Source organism: Centroberyx affinis, unplaced genomic scaffold, assembly GCF_046629955.1.
Source record: "Centroberyx affinis isolate AG114_WGS23_722 - 3 ecotype Tasmania unplaced genomic scaffold, CSIRO-AGI_Caff_v1 ptg001500l_1, whole genome shotgun sequence".
NCBI classification, from domain to species: Eukaryota; Metazoa; Chordata; class Actinopteri; order Beryciformes; family Berycidae; genus Centroberyx; species Centroberyx affinis.
In genome coordinates this window covers 27041-54557 of record NW_027279964.1, presented here as the reverse complement: position 1 = coordinate 54557, position 27517 = coordinate 27041, and the positions used below count along the sequence as shown (strand labels likewise).

The following is a 27517-nucleotide window of genomic DNA, read 5'->3' as shown; positions in this document are numbered from 1 at the left end:
TACGTCTTAGTCTGTGTCTGTCCAGCTGACAAGGCTACTATCTCTCCAGAAAAACCCAGAAACACCCAAACCACTATGTGGAGGACACAATGAGTAAACCCAGGGTTATCACTGCCTGGTGCAGGCCACTGCAGGCTGGCAGAGCAACCCGATAGCCAGCTAAATAGATGTGTGTAAATGGATTGGCATAGTGCAAGGCTGTAGTAAGAGGTCAGTAAGATAATACGCATCACTCTGTCTCAGTTACAGCTGGCCTAGACAGAGCAGAAACTAAACAGACAAATGAACTTCAGAGGAGGCTGAAAAATCAGTGACTGTTACAGTGACAATGAAGATGATTAAGTTCTGACGGTGAATGTTATTCATCATTAACATGCTCATATTCAGGGCAGGAATTTTTCATCCCCCCGCCACAGTGGCTGATGAATCCAAAATCCACCAGCCACTTTTCAATATTTTCTGTCTTTTTTTTTTAGAATAGGAAAGAAACATGGAACGGTAGCTGGTTCCCTGCTAAAGTGGCTGATTGATAAGACAGCTTAAATTCACCAGTATTTGGGTGGCAGCTAGTATAGATTTCCCATTTCATACTGTATTCACCATCATCACTGAAACTTAGCAAAGGATGAGAGTAGGTCTGTCTATTGTTTTTTCAATACTGATAGTACTAAAACTTTGAATTCCAAAAATACTCTAAAACAACCTTAAATTCATTTCTCAATACAAATGTCCATTATCAAAGAAGGACATTTTAGTGCTCAGCATTTTTTAAATCCTTTGATACATTCTGATGTCTTAAAATTAATACTAATACCAAATATCTGTATGATATCAACAGATACTGTTTACTGATACCCAGATCTCTTGACAGGATGAGGATTTCACCAGCAGTGACATCATGGAAATATCATATGTTCAATAATAATAACAATAAACACTATGTATAAACAGTGCTTCACAAACAGGCAATAACAAGAAACAAAACACAGCAATAGTGGGAAAGAGCACACTGGAGCTGTGCCAGAGCTTGTTGGTTAAGACAGGTAAATATGGTGTTACAGTAGTCAAGACAAGAAGGTATACAAGCCTGTGTGATTCTGTCTGTGTCAGTGAGAAATAGGAACAATTTAATTTTGGCAGTATTCCTTAGTTGAACAAAACATGACTGAACTAGCTTTTAGGAATGTTGCTCAAGGTTTAAACCTGGATCAAAGATGATACCAAAATGGTTTTTTTTTATACAGCCTTGAGATTCTCTGTTAAAGGACCAAGAGACTGATGAATTTGTCTTGAAATCCATTCAGGGCCAATAACAAGAAGTTCAGGTTTGTCGGGGGAAGTCCTCAGACATCCATTGACAGACATCCAATACAGCCAACTTACTTCAGTCATCGGGTTTTACTGACAGATATAGTGGAGTATCATCGGCGTAGCAGCGGAACACAATGCCATACAGATGAGTCGCCAAGCAGTTGCTTATAGTGAGAATAAGAACTAGACACTGGACAACTTCTAATCAGGAAGGGATGATTGAAGATGGAGGTACAGTGATTATAGATCTGTGTAAATTCCTTTATCTGGATCTAGGTTTACTTAACAAAACCCATCCCTCTAACACACACACACATACACACATACACACACACACACACAGAGAGAGGAGGAACTAAGACCCAATAATCCTACATGCAAAGGGAGTTCTGACCCCCACCTCTAACCTAAAATCCTTGGGATTACAGCCAAATCTAGGTGCTATTATGTACTCTCAGTTCACAGACACACACACACACACACACACACAGACACACACACACACACACACACACACACACACACACACACACACACACAGACAGGATGGAACAGAACCATAAACACAATCAACTCCATCAGAACCGCAACAATCAATCAATCACAGCCCTTATCATCAAGATCCTGATCTATTCATTTGTCCGTTTATTCATTCAAAACGATTAAGACACCTACAGTTACGGTAGTTGCTAGTAAAATACATCTCAGCAGTTGCTAACATAAGTTTGCTTATACAGTATTCAGTTGCAGTGACTAATTCAGTGAGTGGAAAATGCGTTGTGGAGCAGAACACCAGTGAGGCCAGACGTGCAGATTTTGAGGATCTGAGCCAGACAGATGTGAACTGTGTGCCTTGAACTGAGGGGTTAAGCAGTGGGGTGAGGGAGGGGTGGAGAGGCGGGTGGGGGACTTGTGGGTGAAGGGAGGAGCAGATGAGGGGGTGAGGAATAAGGGGGAAAGAGGATTATTGGGGCAGCAGGTGTTCTCTGATGCCCCATTTCACTATCACCCCCTCATTTTCCTCTCTCATTAACTGTGTGCCATCCTAAAAAGCATCACTAAAGCCAGCATCACCATCAGATTCCTCACAGATAATCCATCATATTGAAAGTTGTTTCTTGCAATAAGTAGCCTAGGCATCCTGTAGCCAATAGCAGTATGTACTATCTATCATCTAAATGCTTTATAAACTTACCTACAGTGTTAGTTGATAGCTGTTTCCACATGCAATTAATCTCTGCTGTGCACATGAACGCACTTGACAGGCATAATCGTTTGAACCGATATGGCAGCCTGCTTTATACTGTGGTTTGTGGCGTGCCATTACGGATGTGAATGTGGGAATGTTCGGCGTTTAATTTGCTTAAGAGGCAGACATCTCAGTAATTACATTAAACCGAGGAGGGCAGACAGCTGCAGCTCTCTCTCCATCTCTCTCTCTGTCTGTGAGTGTGCGTCAGAGAGAGAGAGAGAGAGAGAGAGAGAGAGAGAGAGAGAGAGAGAGAGAGAGAGAGAGAGAGAGAGAGAGAGAGAGAGAGAGAGTGAGAGAGAGAGAGATAGATAGAGAGAGAGTGAGAGAGAGAGAGAGAGAGAGCGAGAGAGAGAGCTAACTCTGCGCATCCAGGACACTGTAAATATAGACCGACTGACCCCCCAAACTTGGCGCATTGGCGTGTAGAATATTTGACACCATACAAAAAAAAAAACAACAATCTAAAAATCCAAAATCTAAAATCCCCCGATCTCTCAATAATACACAGCAAAGAAACCACTCCTCAGATAAGAACAACAAAATGTTGCACGTCTGGCATCTTAACCACTGTGTGGGCTTCTGTCCACAGTACATGCCTCTACTGTTATGGACACTAAATTTGACAATGACCTTCCCAAAATATCAGTAGCGCGGCGCATGACGCTACCGCACAGGCTATAACACATATGCAGCACACAGCCTAGGATAAACTTTTGAATTGATTTTAATGTGCTACATTTAGTCGGCAAAGTTAATTCAAAATGGAATGTGGTATTTCCAGTGATGTGGTGGTAAATAAAATGTAAATAAAGGTAAACTATGACCTCCAATCAGTGATCATCATACAGTCAAAAATCAGAAAAACATTTCAGAAAAGCATAAATGTATGAGTTTTTTTTTCTCTCTATTTTAAACACCTTATCTTCATTTAACCATACACCACTTTGATAATGTGGTGTATATGCTACTGTTACTGTCGTAAAGATATGTGTCAGTCTAAAAGGGCAGCTAAACTCTAATCCGCAAATAAAGCGGTGGGTAGACTGAGTTTAGGAGACTTTGCCCTCCATTCCATCCCTGGGGTTTGGCTCTCTGACCTGCCAGCCGTCGCTCCCGGACATTCCTCCACAGCAGATCCCAAGCCTTGGACGTGGAGTCCCGCAGCTGCTCGCTGATCGACCGCCGCAGCTGTAGCTTGGCTGACTTTCGCTTGGTTGTCATTGCGGTGCACCCCGACGCATAATGATTCCCCGTCTAAATCAGCGCGCCGAAAACTGCCCCGTTATTCCTTAATTCCTTTATTCCTGTGTACGAGCGGCTCGGGCTGGGACCGTGCGCCCCGGCTGCGTCTGCCTGCCTGCCTGCCCGCCTGCCGCAATGGTCGTCACCGCTTCACCTGGTACGCTCCTCGAGATCTGGCGCTGCGTCACCTTCCTGCACCAACAGCGGACGAGGTTTCCTATTTGGATTTGGACCCACGAAAGAAATGCATATTTACTTCATCTAGCATTTCCGATCCCCCCTCCACCCCCCTGCCCGGCCCATCTACAGTCCTCTCTGGGGCGAAGGTACAGAGATGTTTCAACATAACTTCTGCATGTGAGGCTGGTCGTCTGACAAGGCGAGCCAGATGTGAGAGGCGGTTTCCCCCCCCCCCCCTCTTCCCATATGCAAGTCTCCCTCTCTCTCTCCCCCCCTCTCTCTCTCACACACACACACATGCTCTCTCTCTCTCTCTTTCTACCACCCATACCCACCCACCCACCCAAACAAGCATCTCTTTCAATCCCTTGACACACACACGCACACACAACTTCCAACTGAGCGTAGCCACCAGGAAACGCTTTGCCTAGCATCTAGTCATTCATTCACAATATGGCTGTAGAGGGCAGCTACAAAAATTATAGGAAACAGACATTTAGGCTTATTGGAGATTGGCTTAATTGTTTTCTTTCTCACTCTTTGCCTTCTCCCTTGCCATGTCTTCTGTCCTTTTCCCCTCTCTCTCTTCCCACTTTTTTCTCCATATTCCACATTCCTTCCCTCCCATCTCCTTCTCATCTATTTCTCCATTATTTTCCCTCCTATTTCCACATCTTCCACGTCTTTCTCCCTTATTTCTCACTCACCTCCCTTTACTCAACTTTTATTCCATTATTTCTCACTCACGTCCCTTTACTCGTCTTTTTCCTTTTTCCAGCTCCTTTATCTCTAACTGGCATCTCTCTATGGAGTCTCCCCATTCACTGTCCCTCACCGCGATGTGTGTGTGTGTGTGTGTGTGCATGGGAGAGAAAAAGAAAGCTAGTGAGTGAATGTTTAAAGGAAAATTCCACCCTCAGATGGTCTTTCACCGTTATGTATCATCAATCTGTGCTGTTCAAAGCATTGTGTTGTAATTTAACTTTTGTTGTACCCACTTTCCCTCAACCTGCCTGGCCTGCTTCTACTTCAGTTAGTGATTTCTGACATTTCTCAGAATGCCTTTCAACATCTCCAACGTTCCTGGACTTTTTGTATTCAGCTGGGTTTTGTGTGTAGGAGGAGGAGAGAGCAATAATGATTGTGATCTTGTTAGAGCAAGAGAGTGAGTTTTTCCAGTTGAGAGAAAGCGAGAGTCGCACCCTTTACTCAACACAGAACATGTCTTGTTGGTGCATAGCATTATGGTCTATTGAGGCTACTGTTGGGGGAGAAACTGGTGTTTCTTCCTCTTCTACGATAGATGTGTCACTATAGGAATTTACCAATGTCCACTGATTGTTGGACATTGGTAAAAAAAAATGGTGCGTCTGGGGTGCGTATCATGTAACCGTGATGCTCTGGGTTCAAATCTGTCCCAGGACTTTTGTCGCATGTCCAATAAAGCAGAAATGCCATAAAAACAAGAAAAATGGTGGGTCTGGAAAAAAGCGAGGCTGACACCAAAACCTGATGTTTCAACGTTTTAGAATTTCTTGGCCAGTTATCCATTGAAATAAAAAAACATAAACCACCAAACAACAAAAGAGCCCAGGAACTTTAACTTAATGTTAGTGCATTACAATATGAGTAAGTGACTGACTGGCTTGACTAACTGAGATAGAGAGTGGGTGTACATGAACACATACATGCTCCAGTGAACCTAACAGGGCTAAAGTGAAAGTGCATAAACATCAACCATCTGAGCTGTCTCTCTTTGTGAGTCACATCCACCCAATTGACAGGTCAAGGGTTTGGGAATCCCATCCTGGACCCTGCGTTACTCCGGTGTTATCCCAGGAACGCCAGACAGACTGATCAGGCCATCCAGGACGCTCATCAGCTGCTGTTTGCCTGCCTCTGTCACGCTGCCATCGGACGTCCTGATTGTGGTGTTGAGTTCCAGGTTGGCATGCGTCTATGTGCGGAGACCAGATTCGTCACTTTGGCCTGTCTAAACAGGCTGCTCTTCTTGCCGTCCCAACAAGTCAGCAGAATCCTATGTCTCTCTGGACACCTAACACCACTTTACTGGTATGGCCACATAAACCTCATGGTTGAGTGTCATAAATGGGTATCTGCAGAAACACTTGGAGTTAAACAATATAGTTTTCATCCAAAATGTGACTTTTGCAATCTGTGTGGATTGGTGCCCTGCTGAATATAACACATATACAGTAGTACTGTATATTTGAGGGGAGCGTTATAGAGGCCGGTGTTCATGACCCAACCCTCCTCGCCCTACCCTGCCCTGCCCTGCCATGGCCTGGTGTCTGGTGTCAGTAGGTGGGGAGAGACCAAGAGATTTATATTACCGAGTTACACTGCTGAGACCTGGCTGAGATTGATGGCGGACGGTCAGTGGTGATGAGAGGAAATGAGTTTGAGAGGGAAAGAATGATGAACAATACGAAGAGGAATGGAGGAGGAATAAGAGAGGGAAGGACCTGAGGAGCTGAGGGGAGACAAAAAGCAGACGCTATTGACAAGACCACCAACACATCAGAACATCTGGTGTGGGATGGGAAGAAGCAGGAAAAACATGTTAAATGACACACTTCAGAGGATAAAATTTCCCTTTTACATTTAGGTTGTTTCCACTAAAACAGCATAATGGAATTCCTGAGCTTCATATTTGCAGATGGAGGGCGAGACCAAATTTGCTCCATAGACTTTTTAATAAGTAATTGGGCATGTTTCAGATTCCGTGCATCTTTCACATCAGATCATGCTCACACCAAATGGTGGAAAATGAAAGTGAGGCGACTGGGGATAATAGAACAGTGATTTTTGTTGTTTGACTGAGCAACAGGGCAGGGGCCGCCTGCTACTCTCAACTTAAAACGAGTTGGTGAAGAGAGGCAGCAAATTTAAAATGACTAACAACGGATGCATGATAGAGAGGCTGTGAGACTCACAGCCTAGAGAGCAGGCACTGCCTGTAGCTACACAGCAGAACTGCTTTTATTAGCTCAAATATCAAACACTTATCATTTTTATTACTCAAGATCAAGCTTCTCCTTATCACCTAACTGTATTGATGGGAGGATAATGAAATACAGCACTAGATGAAGTTGCACCCTCGCTTAGCTTGAATGCACCAGTGTTGTCAAGATCAAGGTGGTGAGTGTGAAACCCAGATTGCACCAGCTCGACTTGCGGGCAGTGATGTATCCTTGCAACCGACATAGATACTGTTTGCACCAGGACTTTGTGTCGGCTTGACTTCTGAGCCAGTGAGGTGCAAGATGCAAGCATTTGAAACAGTTGAATCAGCAGGACTGATGGGTAGAGCTGCCAAGCCTGCACGAAACCAACAGATATTCAAGGCATTCAAGGTAGATGTGCCAGGCTGACTTGTGGGCAGTGATGCCAAGGATCCCTGAAAAAGATGTGAGCATTGGAGGCAGCTGTGCAAGCTTGTATTACGAGTAGGCGAGGATTAATCATGTTGAGGAGAGGGCTGAAAAGGCGGACAGGAGAGGGGGCGGTGAACCTGTGTGTGTGTGCCATGGTGGGGAATTGAAGAGCGAAGAAAAGAGAATACTGAGAAGATGTAGCAGAGAGCCAAACTGGCATGGTCCTCATCCCAGCCTGGGTTATACTGTCACATTATAGTATGTCCTCAAAATGCAAGTCAATACAAAGCACACCAAAATTAACAGTATCAGTCATAGCAATGGCACAACAGTATGCATAACGGATTGCTTGTGCATTTTTTTTTTCAATTTGTTAGATGTTGTTTGTATAGCAGCATGCATGTGGTAGGAGTTATGTCATCTCTGACACACATACACCCCCAAACGGGATCTTTTACAACCGCAAAACCCTGAGATGTAACATAAACCCTAAAGGTATCGGACAGTGTGACAACATGGCGACCAGTTGTCTCTGCTCACAAACAGAAACATGTGTATAATGTACGTATATGAATAACAAATGCATTCAAACAAAGTTAAACCCACAACGAGCACAAAGCATAAGCGGATGCATATGTATTATTCATAGGGAAGCACACACACATACACACACAACCTAGTGACCTCTGTTCCCTGTGCACATGCTGTCATGTGTGGGCCACAGGATTAAGGGATTTTAGCACATTATCACAGAGGGACTACAGGGAAAAGCTAACTGGCTTATAATTGGAACAGTCTGACCATAACTGACTAACATGGAGGAGGAGCAAAATATTAAAATGGCCACTCTGAGTATTCTCATGGTTTTGGACAGATTGAGCTATATTTGTAAACATTCACCACGGTTCAACATTCGCCACTGATGTACAGCTCTATGGGAAATTAATTGGAAAATATTCTATAGAGAAGCCGACATTGTGTGACATACAATGTTGTTTGCATACAAATTTTTGTTCTTTGGCTTCTAGCTTCGGTAGAAAATTGTCCAGTTTAATAGGGCAAAAAACATTAAATAATAATAATATTTCTTTTTCATTTGCTTTTTTGGAAATTCCTGACTGTGTCTATTGTTGAGCAGTTTTTGTTCCAAAACAGTGCAATGAGCAAGAAAGTGAGTTTTGAAAGCCAGAAATCCCAGCACCTTGTGAAGTAATCATTGGGTCATTGATCAGCAATCCTATAAACCCCCCGCAGATATATAATAGTCATTTTGTGCTGTGGGACAGTAAAAATCTTTCTTATCGCACCTTTAAAAATACTACAGTAATTGGGCTTTACCACCCATTGCAGTGACAGATATGAAGTCTTAAATAGAAATGGTAGTAAGGGAGTGGATATTGTTTTGGTAAGCTGTCCTTGGATGAGAGAGAGGGAGAGAGAGAGAGAGAGAGAGAGAGAGAGAGAGAGAGAGAGAGAGAGAGAGAGAGAGAGAGAGAGAGAGAGAGAGAGACATTCAAAGAGCACAGAGAGAGACAGATTGAAAGAGTGAGAAAGAAAGAGGCTGCAGGTCAGAAATCAAACACTTCTCTAGGAAAACTGTGGAACTTCCACTTGACTTTGATCCAGGGTCAGTTTTGTGTTTCTCCTCTGTGATGTTGAAGCTTATGATATGTGGACGGTAAGCTGGTCCTTGAGGTCAACCTCTACTCCTGAGCACAGAGAATACCACAAGAACATTGTCTCACAGCAGTAGCCAATCAAAACATCAACCTAACACATTCCAGGGCTCAAACGGCCAATCAAAGCAGCACAATGGACACGTTCTGGACAGACTCAGGATCTGAGTTTCAGAACAAATACACAGCAAAGCATGGGCGTCTCCACCGGGAGAGGAGAGGAATCAGATCTTGCAGCGGTTACAGAAACTGGAGGATTGGCAGGGAGAATGCTGCTGTCTTCTGAAGGAAGAAAAGGAGGAGGAGGAGGAGGTGGAGGAAGGTGGAGCAGCAGGAAGAGGTTCTGTTTCTCCTGCTTCTTCCTGTCTCAAACTCTAGGTCAACTGAGGTAGGAAATTGTGTGAAATAAGCAGCACTAAGAGCCAGAGACGTATTGCACTTACTGCACATGATGATGACAAACACACACTAGCATAGCATAGCATCTTGTTTACTTAGCCTCTCTCCAGTGGGTAGTGATGACTTTCCATCTACCCATGTCAACTATATTTTTATCCACTGCCTTGACAGAATTGTAATTAAAGAAAATAAATTGGTGAAATTGAGATTAGTCAGCTTCGTCCTGAAGATCTGTGTGTGTACCTGTTTACCTTTTTTTTTATTTGATGTTAGAATTTTAATTTACTTAACTCATACTTACCCATTGCCTCCAAATCACTACACAAAATAGGCCTTATGAGTGCAAATTGCAGGGAAAATTCAATCTTAGTTGTCGAATTTCCTTGTTGATCCATGCAACTAAACAAAATTGCAAAACTGCAAATGAAACCTGAATGCATTCACAGTTAAACATGTTATTTTTCCAAACGACTTCCCCTCCCCAGGGGTTTCTGCCAGTGAGGCTCTACTGCACCGGCTGCACTGTGATAGTGTTACTGTAAAAAGTCAATACACACAGAGAGGGAGAGTTGGGGTTAGCGGGTTCAGGCTGGTCAATGATTTAACAGATCACGTGGTCAAAGACTGTGACGAAAGCATCTTATCCACCACCACCCCCCTCCCATCTTCCTTAAATTTACATGTCTTCCCTCTTTCCTTTCCTCCACCTCCCGCCTCTCTTTCCTCCTCCTCATCTCTGCCCCTCTCTCCCGCCTTTCTGTCTTCTATTTTCAGCAACACTCAGTCATTCAGGCCAAGCTGCTCAGCTCACTTGACTCTACTGTTAGCGCACCCATGCATAACCCCCATGCTTGTATGCCACCTTAGCAACTGCTTTGAAATCATGAGGTGCGCTGTAATTAAAATTGAATAAGTGAAGAATCCAGATGTAAAACAAAAGGCAGCAATTCCCATTCTGTGAAATTAACTCTCATCAGGCTGTTACCTGGAATGAGCTCCACCAGTTCTGCTTAAAGTGGAAAAACCTCAGGATTAAATCCATTGAAACCATTGAACAGATGGTGCTGTGTGCCCTTGACCCCATTTTGTAGCTCAGACTAACTCTTTTTAGTGATCCCTGAAAGTATATACATACACACACACGCACACACACACACACAACTAAGCATCTTACTATGAATCACATAATTCCATATGTTGCTCACTTCCTCATATGGCCTTTTGAAGAGCAACACTGCAGGATTCAGATCCCAACATCTGCTTATGTGTTCACTCATGTGATCATGTTCTTCAGCTTTAATGCAACCTGATGTGAACTTACATCTGTATATTTCACATGAAGTACGCCTCACACAGAAATAGAGGAGCTTCTATAGAATGATAATATCTAGAGAGGTAAATGAAAACTGAAAGAAGTAAAGCAGCTAAGGTTAAATCTAATGAGAAACACACAAAACTCATCTTCATCAACACAGCGTCCATATTCACAGCTCCATGCTTTAGAACATGGGAGAGGTTTTAAAACATTGTAGCTGTGTGTTCAGTATTCAGAAATCAGATTGTTAACTTGACCCTTGACCCCGATGTGTGAGAGTTACACAGTGATTGACAGGTGCTGCCCGCAAAAGCAAAGCATGAGGTTGGCGCAGTGAAGACTCAGCAAGAGAGGGAGGGAGGGAAGATAGAGGGGAAGGGAGCACAATAGGAGGGTTGGAGATGGGAAAGCAAGCTAATTAGGAGACTGAAATGAGACAAAGAGAGAGAAGAATATTCATAAAGATATTAATTCATTTTTGTTAACAGCTTGAAAACTTAGTGCTTGCTATTTTGATTCTTCTGTGTAGGAAGGAGCGTCCCTGAGTGGAGAAGATTAAAGGTATAACATTATGCAGCGCAATGTCTGGCCAGGATGTATGTGTTTCATTATAATAATATAATCCAATGTCCGTAAACATTGACAGTTGAAAAAAAGAGTTTAGGGTGTCCTATCCCCTCAAAACTGAAAGATCTCGGTGAAAATATATGCATTGCGTAGAAAAATGTGCAAGCGATCTCCTGCCGTGGGACCTAACCTTTACGCTTTATCAGCAGGCTACACTGAAATATATGCAGTGGAATGAAGAAATAATGCATTTTTTTATTGTTTTAGTATCTGTATCCTTATCATATATCATGTGATAAAAGACCCTAAAATGAAACAGCAACATTATAAAGTGTTAACATTATACCCATCTGTTCATCTGGGCTTGAATCAACAGTATCAGTGTGTCTCTGTCAATATTTCTGCACCAGCCGTCAAGGAATGTCGCTCCGGTCTATTCCTTCAAGAAAAATGGGCCAAGGGAAAGTGGGTCAAGAGCTAATGCAGAGTGTCTATCCCCCATACTCTCCAGTAACAACAACAACAACTTCCCTTGTCCTGTGAAGTTAAGTCTGTTGACATCCCCCCCCCCCACCCACCCACCCTCTGGAGCCTGGATCACCTAAAGCCTGGAAGAGCAGGAGATGGCTATCACTGCGGCCTGAACGGGACGCTGCCTGGGGCCGCGGGACACAAAGCAAAGGTCTCGGCCTAAAGACTGCGGAGGAGAGACGATACAGATGGGAACAGAGCTGGGATATCATGGGAAGCGGACTGCGCCTGAGGTATAGAGTACAGAACTGGATGGGGGGTAGACAGAGGCAGACGTGGGGGTTTGAAAGCTGAGTGCAGCGGGCTATGGGGTGCAGACTATGGCATGGAAGCAGCGGGACCTGGGGCAGGACCGGGAGGGGAAACAATAGCTAATGGACATGGAGGAAACTCCACAGGTCATGGGAGTGCAGATCACATGCTGATAGCAAACCTTGTTGCAGAGTGTCTCATTTTAAAAGGCACTTAGGAGCGGCACACACATAGCCAGGTCTTAGCTGTTAAAATAAGCATTTTAGCAGGAAAATCCTCGAGGACCAGCTAGTACTTCCTTCCTCAAGCTTTCTCTCTCCTGTGGTAGTATAGGGTTGCAGGGACACACACAAGCGCGCAAGTGTGTATATACAACACACAAATATACATGCATGCACCCCCCCTCCAAGTATGTGTGTATGTGTAGGTGTGTGTGTCCAGGGACACACACACCTACACATACACACACAAATACACATGTATTGTTTAGTGAGCCTTATGTGCCCATTAGAGGTGTTTACAAGCTTCCTACCATAAAGTTATTTTTGCTACCATCAAACTACCATCATAATGCCCCAGATATATTAATACATTTAACATAGTACCCATTATCGCAAACATTATGAACACAGTGATACATTAACCAACAGGGAAATAACATAACATACTGGAACTCCACCGACAATATCCATTAACATTAGTTAATTCCATTAGCGTGTCTACTATTTACTACAGCATGAGTCTCAGTGCATGTTTACCCTGTACTTCCCTGTTCGCTCTTAATGCTGTGCAGAGACTGTGGTATCTGGGCCAGCATACAGACACACAAAATGTTCCCACAATTAATAAAAAAAACACACAGCTTTAGCATCCACTAACCCCCAAGCATCACTCGGCAGTAAGTGGACTGTATAAATAAAAAGTTGTAAAGAGAGCAGCAGTCGCTCCCTGATGAATCCAAAGCCTCTGGAAGAAGAACACACAGTATAGGGCTGGAATTCAGATTGGTGTGTGTGTGTGTGTGTGTGTGTGTGTGTGTGTGTGTGTGTGTTCTTGTATTTCTATACTTATGAGGACCATATGTCCTCACACGGATAGAAACATTAGGAAAATCCTCCCAAGTGGATCCTCACTTCTTTAAGGGGCTATTTAGTGTTAGGACTTGATGAGGGTTGAGGTTAGAATTAGTGTTGTAGTACTCGAGATCGGTCTTGGTCTCGAGACCGGTCTTAAGACCACATTGTGATGGTCTCGGTCTCGTCTCGGACTCGACTGCATTTTTACTCGGTCTTGACTCGGTCTCGGACAAAGAGGACTCGGAATTTTATTTCAAGACCAGTTGAGACCATAAGTGCAGTAACATCATTACCTGCCGGTGCATTGTCTGATTTATTTATTTTTTTACTGTGATTGGATATAAAACTTTCCCCTTCAAATTGCAACCGATAACTTGGCTTATTTTAAGTTTGAAATTTTATTAACCATTAAACGCTGCCACCCTCACCCCCCTCTGAGCTGCGCCAAGAACGAGAACGCAGGATACAGGAGGAGAGAGCACCATGTGTGGCTGAGGAGGAGAGAATGAGATAATACAATTTGCCTACAGAAATCACAGAGAGTTTTGCAAAACAGTTCTAAGAACAAGCACCGATTCTATACAGGCGCATGGCGCGTTCAATTCAACGCGCTGCATTACAGCATTGCGACACAGTTATCGGTTAAATTATAATTTCACTAATGTTAGGCTTAAATTCCACAAGGTAATAACGTTACCGTTAAAGTCTGTAGTGCAGCAGTAGACGTGTTATCAGGTTACTGTTTATACCGTTACCTAACACAGGCGAGTAAATTGTGGAATTTTAAGTTTCACTTTCGTCTGCACAACGGGGCTCTGGCAGATTGAGTAGGGGAGAGCGGGGCAAGTTCTCACATTGGTCAAAGTCAAAACACTATAACATAAAAACAATTTGTAGCCTATACATGACAGTAAGTTTATGTTTCTTCTCATTTCAGGAATCAAAATAATGATACATTGTGACATAAAAGCAAGGTTCAGCTATAACCTGATAATAATTTTGAATGTTTTAGTGAAGCTATCTGCTCAGGGTGTTTTAACACTTCTGTTTCATTCTGCCCACTGTCTTGAGCCTTTCCAAAGGTCAGTGAAATCAAATTGCAATGTTTCAAAGGATTGCCTTCTGTCACTGAGTACATACTGTACATCCATTTGTATTTTACTTAAATTCCTAAATAATGCTTTCTTTCTTTTTGAATTTTAGCAGAGAAATGGTGTAAATGTTGAGCCATCACTCTGATTACATGGTCTTGAAAATGGACTCGCATTGGTCTGGTCTCGGTCTCGACTCGGTCTTGCCCCCCTTCGGTCTTGGTCTTGACTCGGTCTCGCCCCCTCAAAGTCTTGGTCTTGACTCGGACTTGATACGCTCTGGTCTTGGTCTTGACTCGGTCTCGGTTTAGGTGGTCTCGACTACAACACTAGTTAGAATTAGGATTATCTTTAGATTAGGTTAAGGGTTACGGTTAAAGTTATGGTTAAGGTTAAAGTTGGTTTTGAGTTAGGACTTGGCTTTAGGGTTAAGGGTAGCATTAGGATTAGGTTTGGGTAAGGGTAATCTCATGTAGCCACACCTCTGGCTAAAAAGATAGAGGTCTTTATTATTCATTATTCAAACGAGTCAAATTTTGCTAGGGAGCCTGGCACTGCTCACTTTTTTACTGCCATAGGAACAAGAAGGAAGTTGCGACAGCTAGCTAGCTAGCAAAACAAAACTTTTGGCAAGGTTTAAACAACCATGGACGATATTAGAGACTCAATCTGGTGTATTGAGCATACTTCTGGCAAAACAGAACAAAGTATTTTTCCAACTAATTTTCATCCATTTTTATCTTGCTTGTTTAATTTACCCAAAGAGTTTGTACAACAAGCAACCGGAACATTTCGAACTGAGAGCCAACCAGTCAATCCTGCCTTTGGCTCAGAAAGGTCTCATTATCCCAAGTTTTATGACGAGAATTTCTCCAGATCTCACTCAATGAGTTGGAGGTGTGGCTACACAAAATTAGGGTAAGGGTTAAGGATTGAGTTAGTTTAGGGTTAGGACTTGGGTTTAGGGCCAAAAATAGAATTAAGATTCTGCTTAGGTTATGGTAAGGTTTAAGGTTAGTTAAGTAATCGAGGGGATTAAGGTTACAATTAGGGATTCGGAAATGAATGTAGTCAATGAGGGTCCTCACAACTGTAGTAATAGCCTACAAATACGTGTGTGTGTGTGTGTGTGTGTGTGTGTGTGTGTGTGTGTGTGTGTGTTCTTTTGCATTTGTACACGTAGAGAAAAACACAATTAAAGTAACTCACAGGATTCATAGAGAAGTTGGAGGGGAGACAGACAAAGAAGTAACATATGGACTCGACTGGAATACAGTAGACTGTTACAGTAAAACAGATCAAGATGGCACCCAGACATGGAAACAAACCTGAAGACTGACAATGAAAAATCACTGAGGGGGTCGAGTTACAGTTTAAACAGTCAGAAGAGACACCAGAGGGCAGAGAGACAGGGGAAAACAGGGAGCGAGAGGTGAAGGGAGAAACACAGGGAGAGGGTGGGACTACAGCCAAATCCACTACCAGACTTGTTAAAGCACTGCCACACACATACACACACACATACACACACACACACACACACCAAGACTCTCAGACTCACTTACTAAGCACTATGTTAAGGGACCTCCTAGTATCACAAACCTTTAATGTAAGCATTAGGGTGGGTCTACTCATCACTGTTACCAACACACATACACACACACACATACAAATACACATAAATACCACAATCACGCACGCTCATTAAGCTATAAACGTTTATTGCAACTTAATTGCTGAGTCAATTCCCTTTCTGTGTGAGGTATCTTACACATAACATAGCACAATCATTACACACACACACACACACACACACACACACACAGATATATATACACAGACTCAACCCTCTGTTATATACACACATCCCACTCACATAATGAAGCAGTGGCACACAGGTACACACAAAAAAAAAAGAAACAGAGAGGAACAAAAAAAAAGAAGGAAAACCATTTGGGTTAAAAGTGTATCAGCATGACACTGACTATAGGAAAATGTTTCAGTGTGTCAGAAGCCTACTGGAGCCATAAATCAGCTGAATCCCTCCAGTCAGCCATATTAAAAACATATTACAGACATGTATGGGACACACTAAAAGGATTCATGGGCTATAGGTCGAGATTACCCACAGTCTCCCCGAGCGCTTTCCAATAAAGTGAAAATTCTGATGGATTATATGGTTTTTATAATCCTGGAGTGGAGTGAAAATGTGGAGAATGTGTGTCAGTGTGTGTTTGGTTCAGGCCAAGGTCATTCGTTGCACTTCAGCTACTCTGAAATAGCAGCACTTGTCCAAAATATCTTTGGAGTGGTGATTTCTACCAGAGGAGTAGAGGAGTGCGCATCCAGCTTGTTTGAATAAAAAGCAGACTGGAAGAACAATTGGAAAAATACATCAAGCTGGATCCAAGCTCCCAATATTTAACTGTAGCAACGTTTCAACCAACAAGGACTTGGTTTGTTAAAATATATACAGTATATGTTTTTTTTTCTCTCCTCTCTCCATGCCTTTCCCTAACTATCTGATAGCATCCAAGGACAGGACATCTCTATTCTCATGACAAAACCAAAACACCACAATGACTGTAGAGAGTAAAGAGATACAGAGTAAGACAATGTGTGTGTCATAACCATAAAAGTTAATGGGCATCATAAACCACCCTCTGTTTATTTTCCAGTTTTCTGTGGCTTTTTTATGGAGGTAAAATATGACCATTTGTTTTCATTTTGCCATTTTCTTATCTAGTGACTACAGTGCCAGTTTGTGAATTTTTGCATGCACTATAGCCCATGTGAGTCCAATGTACTGACATTGAATTGGCATTTGTGCATTGGCTGACATGAACCTATAAAACATTAGAACATCAAAATGTTGCAGGTAATAAAATAGAAAAGATAAATAAACGATTTCTCATATGAATAAACTGGAGACTGGGTCATCTTTTTGAGCTGGCAGCCACTAGGACTCCATGTTCGCTGCATGCCAATATCCCCAAGAATGTGTGTGTATGTGTGTGTGTGTGTGTTCTGTGTTTGCAAACCAGGCAAGCAACCTGTTTCCATATATTTGCATACCGAATATCAAAAATTCATGAAGATGCCGCTATAATTATATCTCCATCTGCTGCCAAGGCAACACTGGCTCCTACTTCCTGACTACTGGGAACCAAAGTTACGACATGTAATAAGTCGGACTCGTCACTGACACTGCGCTGCTGCCTCGCATGTGGTTTCGGCTTCAGTCAGGTAAGTCATTTGTCGACAGCCCCTTTGCCCCTGGATTCACTCGTGTCCTGTGGAGCTTCCCATAAAAACCCCATGTGTTGAGAGGGAGACAGTCGGAGCTTGGCTCGGCGCAGGAGGAAACCGGTTTGAATGTTTAAGCAATTAATTCTATAAACTTGACTTTAACATTCTTTAACCTCTGCAAGTAGACTGCTTTGAAATTACATATTATATTAAAAAACCTTTGTATCCTTTAGTGTGGTGTTTGAGGACTCCTGCAGTGGTGAAGTGTAGTGGCAGTCTTTGTCGTAACTCAATCATGGCCACGTTGTTACATAATATGTCCACATATATCTCATTTTCAGTCTCTCAGACTCTTCACTTCTCACCCTCCTTCCATGGCACCCTCTCTTTGTGTAAAATTCAGGAGTGCATAACTAAGGGCAGTTATGATTTATAAATGCAATAGTACTGACCTGGGTCTGCACAAAAGAGATGCAGAATGAAAAATCTTCTCAGCAATATGATTTACAAAAGAAAACACATATCCATTTTCAATTTACTCCCAATGTGTCTGGGTTTGTGCGGCCAGACTGTCTGGAAACGGATTTATAAGGTTAAGGTAGACAGCTGTTTGCTAATATTTCAGCACAATTAAAAATAGATGATTGGTCTTTAAAACTGCAACCCTCAGTAAATTTAATTTATATCTCAACTTCATTCCTTTTCATACGTCCATATATTAAGTCAACATATCATACATATTTTTATTTTATTGTATTTAATTATTATACTCTGCCACTTTATATTTTCTATACTTATATATTTTCTATTACTTCTTATTGATGGTCACCATTTTGCACTAGTGTACTGCATTTCTTTACCTTGTTTACTTTTTACACTGTTGCGGCTAGCTCTAGGCTAAAGAATCTCATAGCTAGCATTACCTGGTTCTCACTGTTTTGTTATGCTTGTGACAATAAAGAACCTCAAACTTGAACTAGGTCAGTACACATTAATTTAACAGGATCTACCACGCCTTGCTTTAATATATTTTTGAAATTATATAGATTTGGATTGTCACTATGGAGTGATTCTGTGCTCAAGACATACAGTATAAATCCGTTTGTTAGTTTTAGTAAGTTGATTGAAGTCATTCCCTTTATCACTGATAGAAAACAGTAACTTAACCAGGAAAAGCAGCGCAGCCAAGCTGGAATCTGGATTGAATGTAGACCGAGTTACAGGTGTGCTGACACATCCTGTCTAGGATGCTATGAATATTAGACAGGTCACAAAAGAAAAAGAGACATCAAGCTGGCAAATACAATCATTTTAAAGTTTCTAAGTGGGTCTGAATGCTGAAATCTCACTTTTTATGCATGTCCAATAAGGTTAAAGCAAGCCGGCAGAGGTACTGTGCAGACAGCCTCAAAGATTAAGAGATCATTGAAATGCAAATTAATGTGAGTTCAACTGAAGACTGAAATAAGCACTTAAGCATCTATAAAAAAAATATATTCCTCTGTTATTGCATATTAATTCTCCAGAGATGTATTGAAAATAAATCCTCTCATCTTTTCAGGGATTATAACCTGGTTTTCCTCAGCAGCTTGAGGGCAGATTTGAGTTAAACCATATACTGTCATGGCATGCATTGCCTCTTCACTGAATCAAACACTCAAACACACCTACAAACATTCAACCACACAATCACAATCAAGCAAAAAGCACATCCAGGTTATGTGTTTAGGATAATTACAAAATACTACAGCCAGACAGCAGACCCCCAACAGAGAACACAGGCTTTGTCAATGCCAGAAATTCTGCCAAAACTCCTTGTTCACTCCTGTGAGGAATTCCCTATCTACCCAGCAGGGAGTAGAGTGCATGTCAGCTATGTGAGTAGATACGTCCATATCATATCCTTTCCCTTTGGAGTTACCACATGGACCACACAGACCGACTAACATTGATTGATTAGACAGGATTTCTGTCAAAGGCCAACATGTTTCCTCATATCAGAAGAGAAAATAAACACGCTCAAGTGGAAAAACAAACCTAAAGCACCGCAGCCCAAACAATGAAACTAATCTACACTCCTCCCTCAGCACGGTTGTGTTTGTAGCTGTTTGAGAGTGTAAATTAAATGTCTCTCTTTCTCTCTCTTTGTCTCTCTCTCTCTCTCTCTCTCTCTCTCTCTCTCTCTCACACACACACACACACACACACACACATGCACACACACACACACTCTCACCCTAGTCGAGAGAGGTTGATGGCATCACCTCTGACCTCCCTGCAGCCTCTGGGGCCTCATTACCCACACTGCACCTCTCCTGTGTGGACTATCAGTGACAGTAATGTGACCCTGGTTGGTGGTGGTGCCACGCTGGAGACACCCCAACTGTTAGACACACACACACACACACACATATATGCACACAAATGTACGCACTCACACACACAGACACATACAAAACACACATACAGATGCACACGCACACACTCGAGCACACACGAAAATAAACAATCCCATAACACAGCGAATGGCATCCTGTCGCCAAGACATCTCCCCGGGTTGCACTTAACTACGGTCGCCATGACGCCTGTGCCTGTCAATCAAAACGGGACACACTCCGAGGACAAGAGATATGGACTGGGGTCAGAGCTGGACCCATTAATCATAGAGTCTGAGGCTCTTCAACTGTCTCCTGTGGGAACTTGAGTCCCAGAGGGAAATATTAGAGAAAGCATTAGAGTGGAAGTATGCAGATTCATAAATGCTGTCAACTCTAAAGGGGAAAAAGGCTATTAATGTCCTTTTAATCGCAACAGATATTTTCAATTATAAAGCCTCTAATCCTTTGTGATCTGTTTTCATTCTGGTGCGGGAAGGTTCAAGATTCAGTGTTATCACAAATCAAATCAAAACTTCAAAGCATCATGTGTTTGTATTTTTTGTGTGTGCACGCCTGAATATGTGTGTTCATGCACCAGAACATGCATGTGTTTGTGTACAGGCATGGGTGTATGAGTGTGTGTGTGTGTGTGTGTGTGTGTGCTACAACAGAAACAGCATATCATTACTTCTGGGTGGTTGAGGTTTGACATACTGGTTTGGAATCCTGTGGGAGACATTCCCAGAAGTCCAGGTTTATCCCAAAACGGGAATGCAAACAATCCAAGAGAATGGGACATTGAACGCACACAAGCGCACAAAACACAAACACTCACACTTTAGGGCCAACTTACCTGCTGATCCGCTGCTCATTCTTGCTGCAGCCTGACAAGAAAAAGAGGAGAAGAAAGAATGACACAGTGAGTACCACAACTGAGTAATACAAAACACGCAGACACACACACTTTAAAATAACAAACAGATAGGCAATGGATTCACATTAACACGCCCAAGCCTATGAGAATGTAAACCCGATATTAGCCAAACTCAATGACTCAGTTTCCTGACACCAACAGCAGCAGTAGCTGAGCTGGGAAACTGACCCATATTCCAAAGCCAATTCCAAAACAGTTCAACCAAGAGAAACACATTTCCTGAGTGTTTATACCACAAGATCCGACTAGAACCCACCAAGCCCTAACGGTTTATTTGTTTGAACATTAACCTGAGAGTTCCTGTAATAAAAAACAAAAGAAAAATCACATTTGAAGAATGCGAGGTTTAATGGGGCGACGTCTTCCTGCCGAATGAGATCGTTAGTCCCTTCAGGGCAAAGCACGTAAATAATAATAAATGATGTTATTCAATTAGAGGAAATTGGAGAGTGTATCAGAAGTCTACTTCGGACCAGCCGTCGGTGGTGTGTGTATGTGTGTGTGTGTCTGTGTGTGTGCGTGTGTTTCTGCACTCTCCAGAGAGTCTGTGAACTGGTTTGGAAAGAAGAGGAGAAGGAAAAAGGAGAAAAAGAGGACATGAGAGTCAGGACAGGTAATCAAAATGGATGATGGTACCTGATGTAGAAAGGGGTAGAAGAAAAAAAGAGTGAGGGAAGTCAAGAAAGTCAAGAACAACGTCAAGTTCTATATGTGCTTCTTCTTTAAACTGAAAGGCATTAGAAGATGCTCATCCATGTTATTGTCATATGATCCACCGTCAACAACACATGACTCAAATATTCAGTTGCTGGAATATTTACACAGGAAATTGAAGCTTAGAGTCTGTGCGTGACGATTCGTGAGGAGTCCATACACTCACACACACACACAGACACACACTCCTAAACAGTCCCAGAATCCTCAAGAACTCAGATAAGATCTGGGAAACCACATACAGCCCAGAATTATTTCCTCATCAATGTGGGAAATATTATGCTAACACGGACATTTGTTCTGAATAAGGCCACTGTCATCGGGAAACCCCATATTTGAAAAATAAAAATAAAAATGTCAACCCGGAGCCCTGGGGAAAAGTGGCTGATTTCCCCATTGATGCACCTGCGGTTTTGCAATTACACAAGAGTTTTCATGACCCTAGGGTCACTAAGATGTCAACACATACAAGATCATCTCACCAGTCAATTCTGGTTAAAAAGTCACTGGAGTAGTTTTAAGTAATAGATAATTTTCTAAAAAGTGGGTAAAATAGTGGTAATGTTCAAATTTAGCAGTGACTCGATCTTTTCTTGCCAGTGTGAGAAAATCTGCCACTACACAATCCATGCCAAATTAATTATTTCTTAAATTATGGTCAATGACCAGAGTACTCTAGCATGATAAATCAGCCAAGCCAAACCCTAAATGTGTGTGTGTGTGGGGGGGGAGTGTGTGGGTGTGTGCAAGGTGGCAGTTGTACTTAGAAAATTGAAAAAATAATGAAAATAATTTATCCCAAAAATTGCTTTGAAACAACCCTATCCTCCAATGCCTTCTACAAATAGATTTGAAGAAAAATGTGCTCTAAATTTAGAGCTGGGAAGCAGAACACTATGTATCTGTGTGTGTATGTGTGTGTGTGTGTGTTCGTGTGTGTCCATGTCAGTTTGGACAGCTGTACTTTATCAGTCACGGTTTGGGGAAAATAAACCCACTCCTCAGCATCAGTCTGATCCCACGGCCCCTTGTGCTCTCTCTACCTACCTACCTACCTACCTACACACACACACACACACACACACACACACACACACACGCACACACACACACACACACACACACATTCCTTCTGAAAACCTCTTGACTCCTAACACCCTTGACACATCAGTCTATCACTCTTGCTCTTGTTCCAGTAAGACAGTCTGTTCAACAGAGGTTCACACAATGTGATTAGTCTCCATTTTAGATGTTCTCAATACACATACTGACATAACACTTAATGTATGGACTGTACGTATAAAGATGTATATGTCTAGTCGACTCTCTACTACATTGAATGCAAGGTCCTGTTTCCCTGTACGTTGCGTGCCAGTATGCACTCATGTTACGAAAGTCAATATGTCACTGCAGCAATGTCATTATGGAAAATTCCTGTACATTTAATGTACTGGAAAAATAAAATGTGATGCAGATCGCAATGCTGACTGTCATTCTGTGTTTGTACTGAACCTATTACTGTTACTTAGATATGGTTTGAATCCCTGAATCTGAACTGAGGGACTACTGCATCGTGATCTATCTGTTGCAGATGAGTTACTGTGCATACCATCAAATCATGTTATTTGGGAGCTGATTAGTGATGACTTAGGGGTCAGAGGTCAAAGAGACATGGTCACCTCAGCGACCTTTTGACCTATAGTCTGCTGTGTTCCTCTGGAGTTATCTGCAGGGAGCTGGACCTGCCTCGGGTTTGCTGGAGCAGGTTTGATATACCAATGACACATTAACATACTGTATATACAAACACGCGCACACAGATATATATGCACTGATAAAAAGGTGCCACCTGTTATGAGAGGAGCTGTCTTTCTACTGTCTGGGGCTAAACCTCTATCAAGAAAATATGTGAAAGGTACGTGTGTATATTGAGAGTTTCGTTCCAAAATGAGAAGGAAAAAAGGAGAAGGAGAAGGATAAAATGATTGATAGCAATGAACGGCTCTTTTAAAAAGGATTGTACGTAGGTCCTTAGATGACAAAACATTTTTACAAATTGGATCCTCTATATTTGAATGATGAATGTCTGGTCATAACTTTTTCTATTATGGATATATATGGCATTTTGGTAATGAACCCTTCATATGGTCATGGGAAACAGAAAGAAAAGCTGGTATAAATGTACTGTATAGAGTGCTATGCTCAATGAATCAGTGAAAACGGACAGCACAAGCTTTGCTCCCCAGGGAGAAAGCAGCTCCCTCTGTCTTCTCAGGAAAATTCCTCTCTAAGTTTTTTTTTTTAGATGTAGTGGGTTGAAACACTAAAACAAAAAAAGTGAAAGCCTGGCAAACAAAAATAAAGACAGGGCAATCTTGAGTTGCAGTCATCCATGTCAAGTTGTACACGCTCTCTCAGCCATGGAACCATGTGCTGCTTTGATCAACACTAACAAGCAAACTCTCTACCTTTGTCTTCTTCTGAGGGACATGACTGCCAATCTGGAGGTTGTCCAAACAAAATATGCAAAGAAGAGAGGTGACAGGAGCCTAGGAAATGTTTCTAGTGCTGTTTGTTGTTTGAGGAGACTATGGTTCTTTTGCAGAAAAACTGTCCTGTCCCATTCTGATCCCCGTTCAGGTATCGTGGGGTCTTATTCATGAGTGACACTAAAAGGGATCGTGAGATTGACTGGTTAGGTGCAGTAATTAGCTGCAATAATGTATGGGACTGTGGTGGGTCTGTTATAGGGTTGACTGTTGATCAGTTAAATCTAAGTAGGCTCTTTCTCTGTAAAGTCCTTTGAGACATGTTTGCGATTAAGGGCTACAGAAGAGACATGAACTTGAACTTGGTGATAAAGAGAGAGCTGACCCATAAAAAGAAAAGCACTCGATTTAACAGTCAATCCTAGTTCTGATCCTCACTTATGGTCCTAAATTTCGGGTAGAGACCAAAAGACTGAGACCGCAGATACAGGCGGCAAAATTAGATTTTCCAACTGATGGCAGGACTCACACAGGACTTGACAAAAAGAGCAATCACAGCCAATGTTGATCCTTAGGCCTGCCATGGTGTCATGAATATTTATGAGAATATCAGTAGACCAAAGGGTGTAATTATAATATTGTTCAAATCAACTAGCGTTACAAAGTAGAATGTAGGAGTAGGAGAAATGTACCTTCCTGATGGGAGTGTGTGCCTGTCAATCAAACCTAACAACCCCCCCACTCCCTCCCTCCCCTTTTTGCTTCTCTCCATTTCTTCCTCTGTATCTCTCTCAATGTGTTGGACAGGTGAACCTGTTGAGCAGTAATATGTGCTGTTGTCTGCCGCAGTGCTGACAGAGAGCACAGTGACCTTGTCTACTGCTGGATGGAGCAGAGCCGCCTGTCTCACCTTATTTACACAACAGCAGGGAGTTTGCACACTGGACCAAGGCCCAGTGAGAGGGAGCTGGAGAGGGGGATGATAGAGGAAAAGGGAGAGGTAAGAAGAAAGGCGCATACAAAGAGACTGAGGAGTTGGAGAGTCAGCAAAGAGAGGTTTAAAAAAAAAGAAACAGAGGAAAGACAGACTGAGTAAAGCACTTATGGTACTGTAAGAAGCTTTGGGTAAAAATGCCCACCGTAAGACATAAAATATACAACGGCAGCGCAAAGATGGTAAAAAAACAAAGGGCAACAGAGGACAATGAGGTTGCATAGAGAGAGTGGCTATAACTGAGTAAAAATAAAATAACAAGTTCAATCTCAAGCATTTTGGATCAGCATAGTCTGTCCCAAAACAACAACTCACTGACCGCAATTATACAGCACAAAATCCGTTTGTGCCTTGAGGTTTGATTCAAAGATCTAACGTATTGAGTTCGGTAGACACCAAAATATTGCCTCAGATGTGTAACTGATCAACTTAGATTAATCAGAGTTGCCTCTGAAGCTGCCTGATCTAGTCTGCAGGGTCAGTGTCAGATGCCTGCTCTATTTAATTACATGCATGGGTAAACAGCAGGGTCAAACAGATAGGAGACTCTGTCTGTAAGCTGACATCACTGAGACGAATCACTACAGACATTATAATACCTTTCCAGTGGTATCCTGATGTTATTATCAGTTGTCCCACATTTTGAGCCACAGTGAGTCTCTCATGGGAAAAGCTGCAGCAGACTGTAGCTTTGTGAATAAACAGATTTCAGGACAGAGTGAGTTTGCTTGCTGGCTGGATCGTGCGATGAATACACACATTTTTTTCTGTCTCTTTCCAACTAGCAGAGCTTTCTACAAGATGAGTAAAAGGTGCTGAAGAAGCGGGCCTCCCATCGTCGGTATTGTGTTGTGACTGGTAAGTAGAAAGCATAATACACTCACACACAGACACACTGTTACTCACTTTTGGCTGTGAGACAAAATCACTCCAAACATACAATTAAACAAGTTGTTGCCATAAAGCCCAGAGTTGGTGGCACTGAAGAGGGCAGACTGGCACCATGTTCTCAATAGAAAACTGTCACTCACACAAACACACACACACAGAGTCTCTCTTACCCTGGCCCGTCGAGCATGGAGGTGAACGGGGGACGACAGGGAGGAGCGGGTCAGGGGTCTGCTGCGGGTCAAAGGTCGCGAGCGGCGTCTGGTCAGCAGCTCAGGCCTGTCTGCTGGAGCTCTGGAGGTTCCCTGATCCTGACTCAGGGCTTGGCTCGCCATCCTGCCCGCAGCCAGAGTGACCTGAGAGGACAGAGATACCGTATATTTCCTTCTTTCCCTCTTTCATACATCTGTTCTCAATAGTGCAACACAGCATTTTTAAACATCAATACATCATTAACTTAATTGATATACATTGGTATAATTATCATAAACAAATGAGATCATGGATAAGACACTTGGTAGCCTCCATCTCACACCAGCGGTATTGTTACTGCTGGAGTTTCTCAAAATTAAGACCACATTTCCCATAAACCCTGTTGCCTTCTGTAACAAAGAGGATGTCGCTACTTATCCCCCCCTCTCCCTCCCTGGCAGGCGTTTGTTTTCCTTTTTTGCTTTACTGAAGAGAATAAACATGTGATTTTTCCATCGGCCTTCCACTTTTTGTTTATGGTAATGACAGTAATATCTCAAAATTAAAGCAGTAATGATTTATTGATGTTAAAATGCTACACGTCTTCCAGTCTCTTACCCCAGTCCCTCTCTTCATTCCACCTGTCTCTTCCAGCAGCTCTCCATACACTTTGCCCTGTTATAGAGTATTTAGTGGAGCTGGTGTTGGTTGTGGTGCTGGTGGTGGTGAGGAGTGTCTAGAAAATTAAGACTCTCACTCTGAAAAATCTCCCTTTATCTATTCCAGTCCATCCCCATCCCTCCTCCTCCTCTCTCCTCAGTGACAGCAGTGGAAAGTCAGTCTCTGATTGACCTCATGACTCAACCACTGTACCGCATCACTGGGAAGACCGCTGCTGCGCTTCCCGCTCTCCCCTCCCACCCAACGCTGGGCTGATGCATTCCTTATGATGTAACGTGTATCAGTGTGTGCAAATGCCAGTGTGTGTGTGTGTGTGTGTGTGTGTGCGTATCAGCGAAAGTGAGGGAGGGAATGGCATTAATTTCAGTAAACAGCGTGTTTTTTTGTTTTCTGCCAACAATCCAGTGCCCAAATGCGCGCATAGAGACATTTTCCCTTCATCGCGACACACAATGCTCGTCTGTGCAGAAAAGTCCCTCTCTGACCCTGCAGAGCATTTTCATCATAGAGATGGCATGATGCTGTTGCTGCTTTTCTAACAGTGCGTCACACTCAGATAGAGGCATCAAGCACACCACCTACTGAAACAGAAAGTCACCTAATGCTCATTGATGTAAGCTAATTGTGTACTGAAAAAATGTCAGTAAATTTCAGGAGTAGAGTGGTTCATTTTGGAGTAAATAGGTTTGGACATATGTTACTATAAAT

General features: G+C 42.6%; 1 protein-coding gene across 3 annotated transcripts in view; it reads right to left on the bottom strand.

Annotated features, from left to right (window-relative positions):
- The window catches only part of LOC139650516 (stAR-related lipid transfer protein 13-like), a 48603-nt gene extending 22332 nt beyond the window's left edge, over positions 1-26271 (bottom strand). For 2 of the 3 annotated variants that reach the window (XM_071527207.1, XM_071527210.1), the window contains exon 1: positions 3661-3784. In XM_071527207.1, coding sequence (XP_071383308.1) covers positions 3661-3784 — 124 coding nt within the window. Of the gene's footprint in view, positions 1-3660; positions 3785-20770; positions 20802-26109 lie in introns of those variants that run through there. The other variant, XM_071527209.1, reaches the window with a different exon arrangement.
- Positions 26272-27517: the final 1246 nt, after the last annotated feature.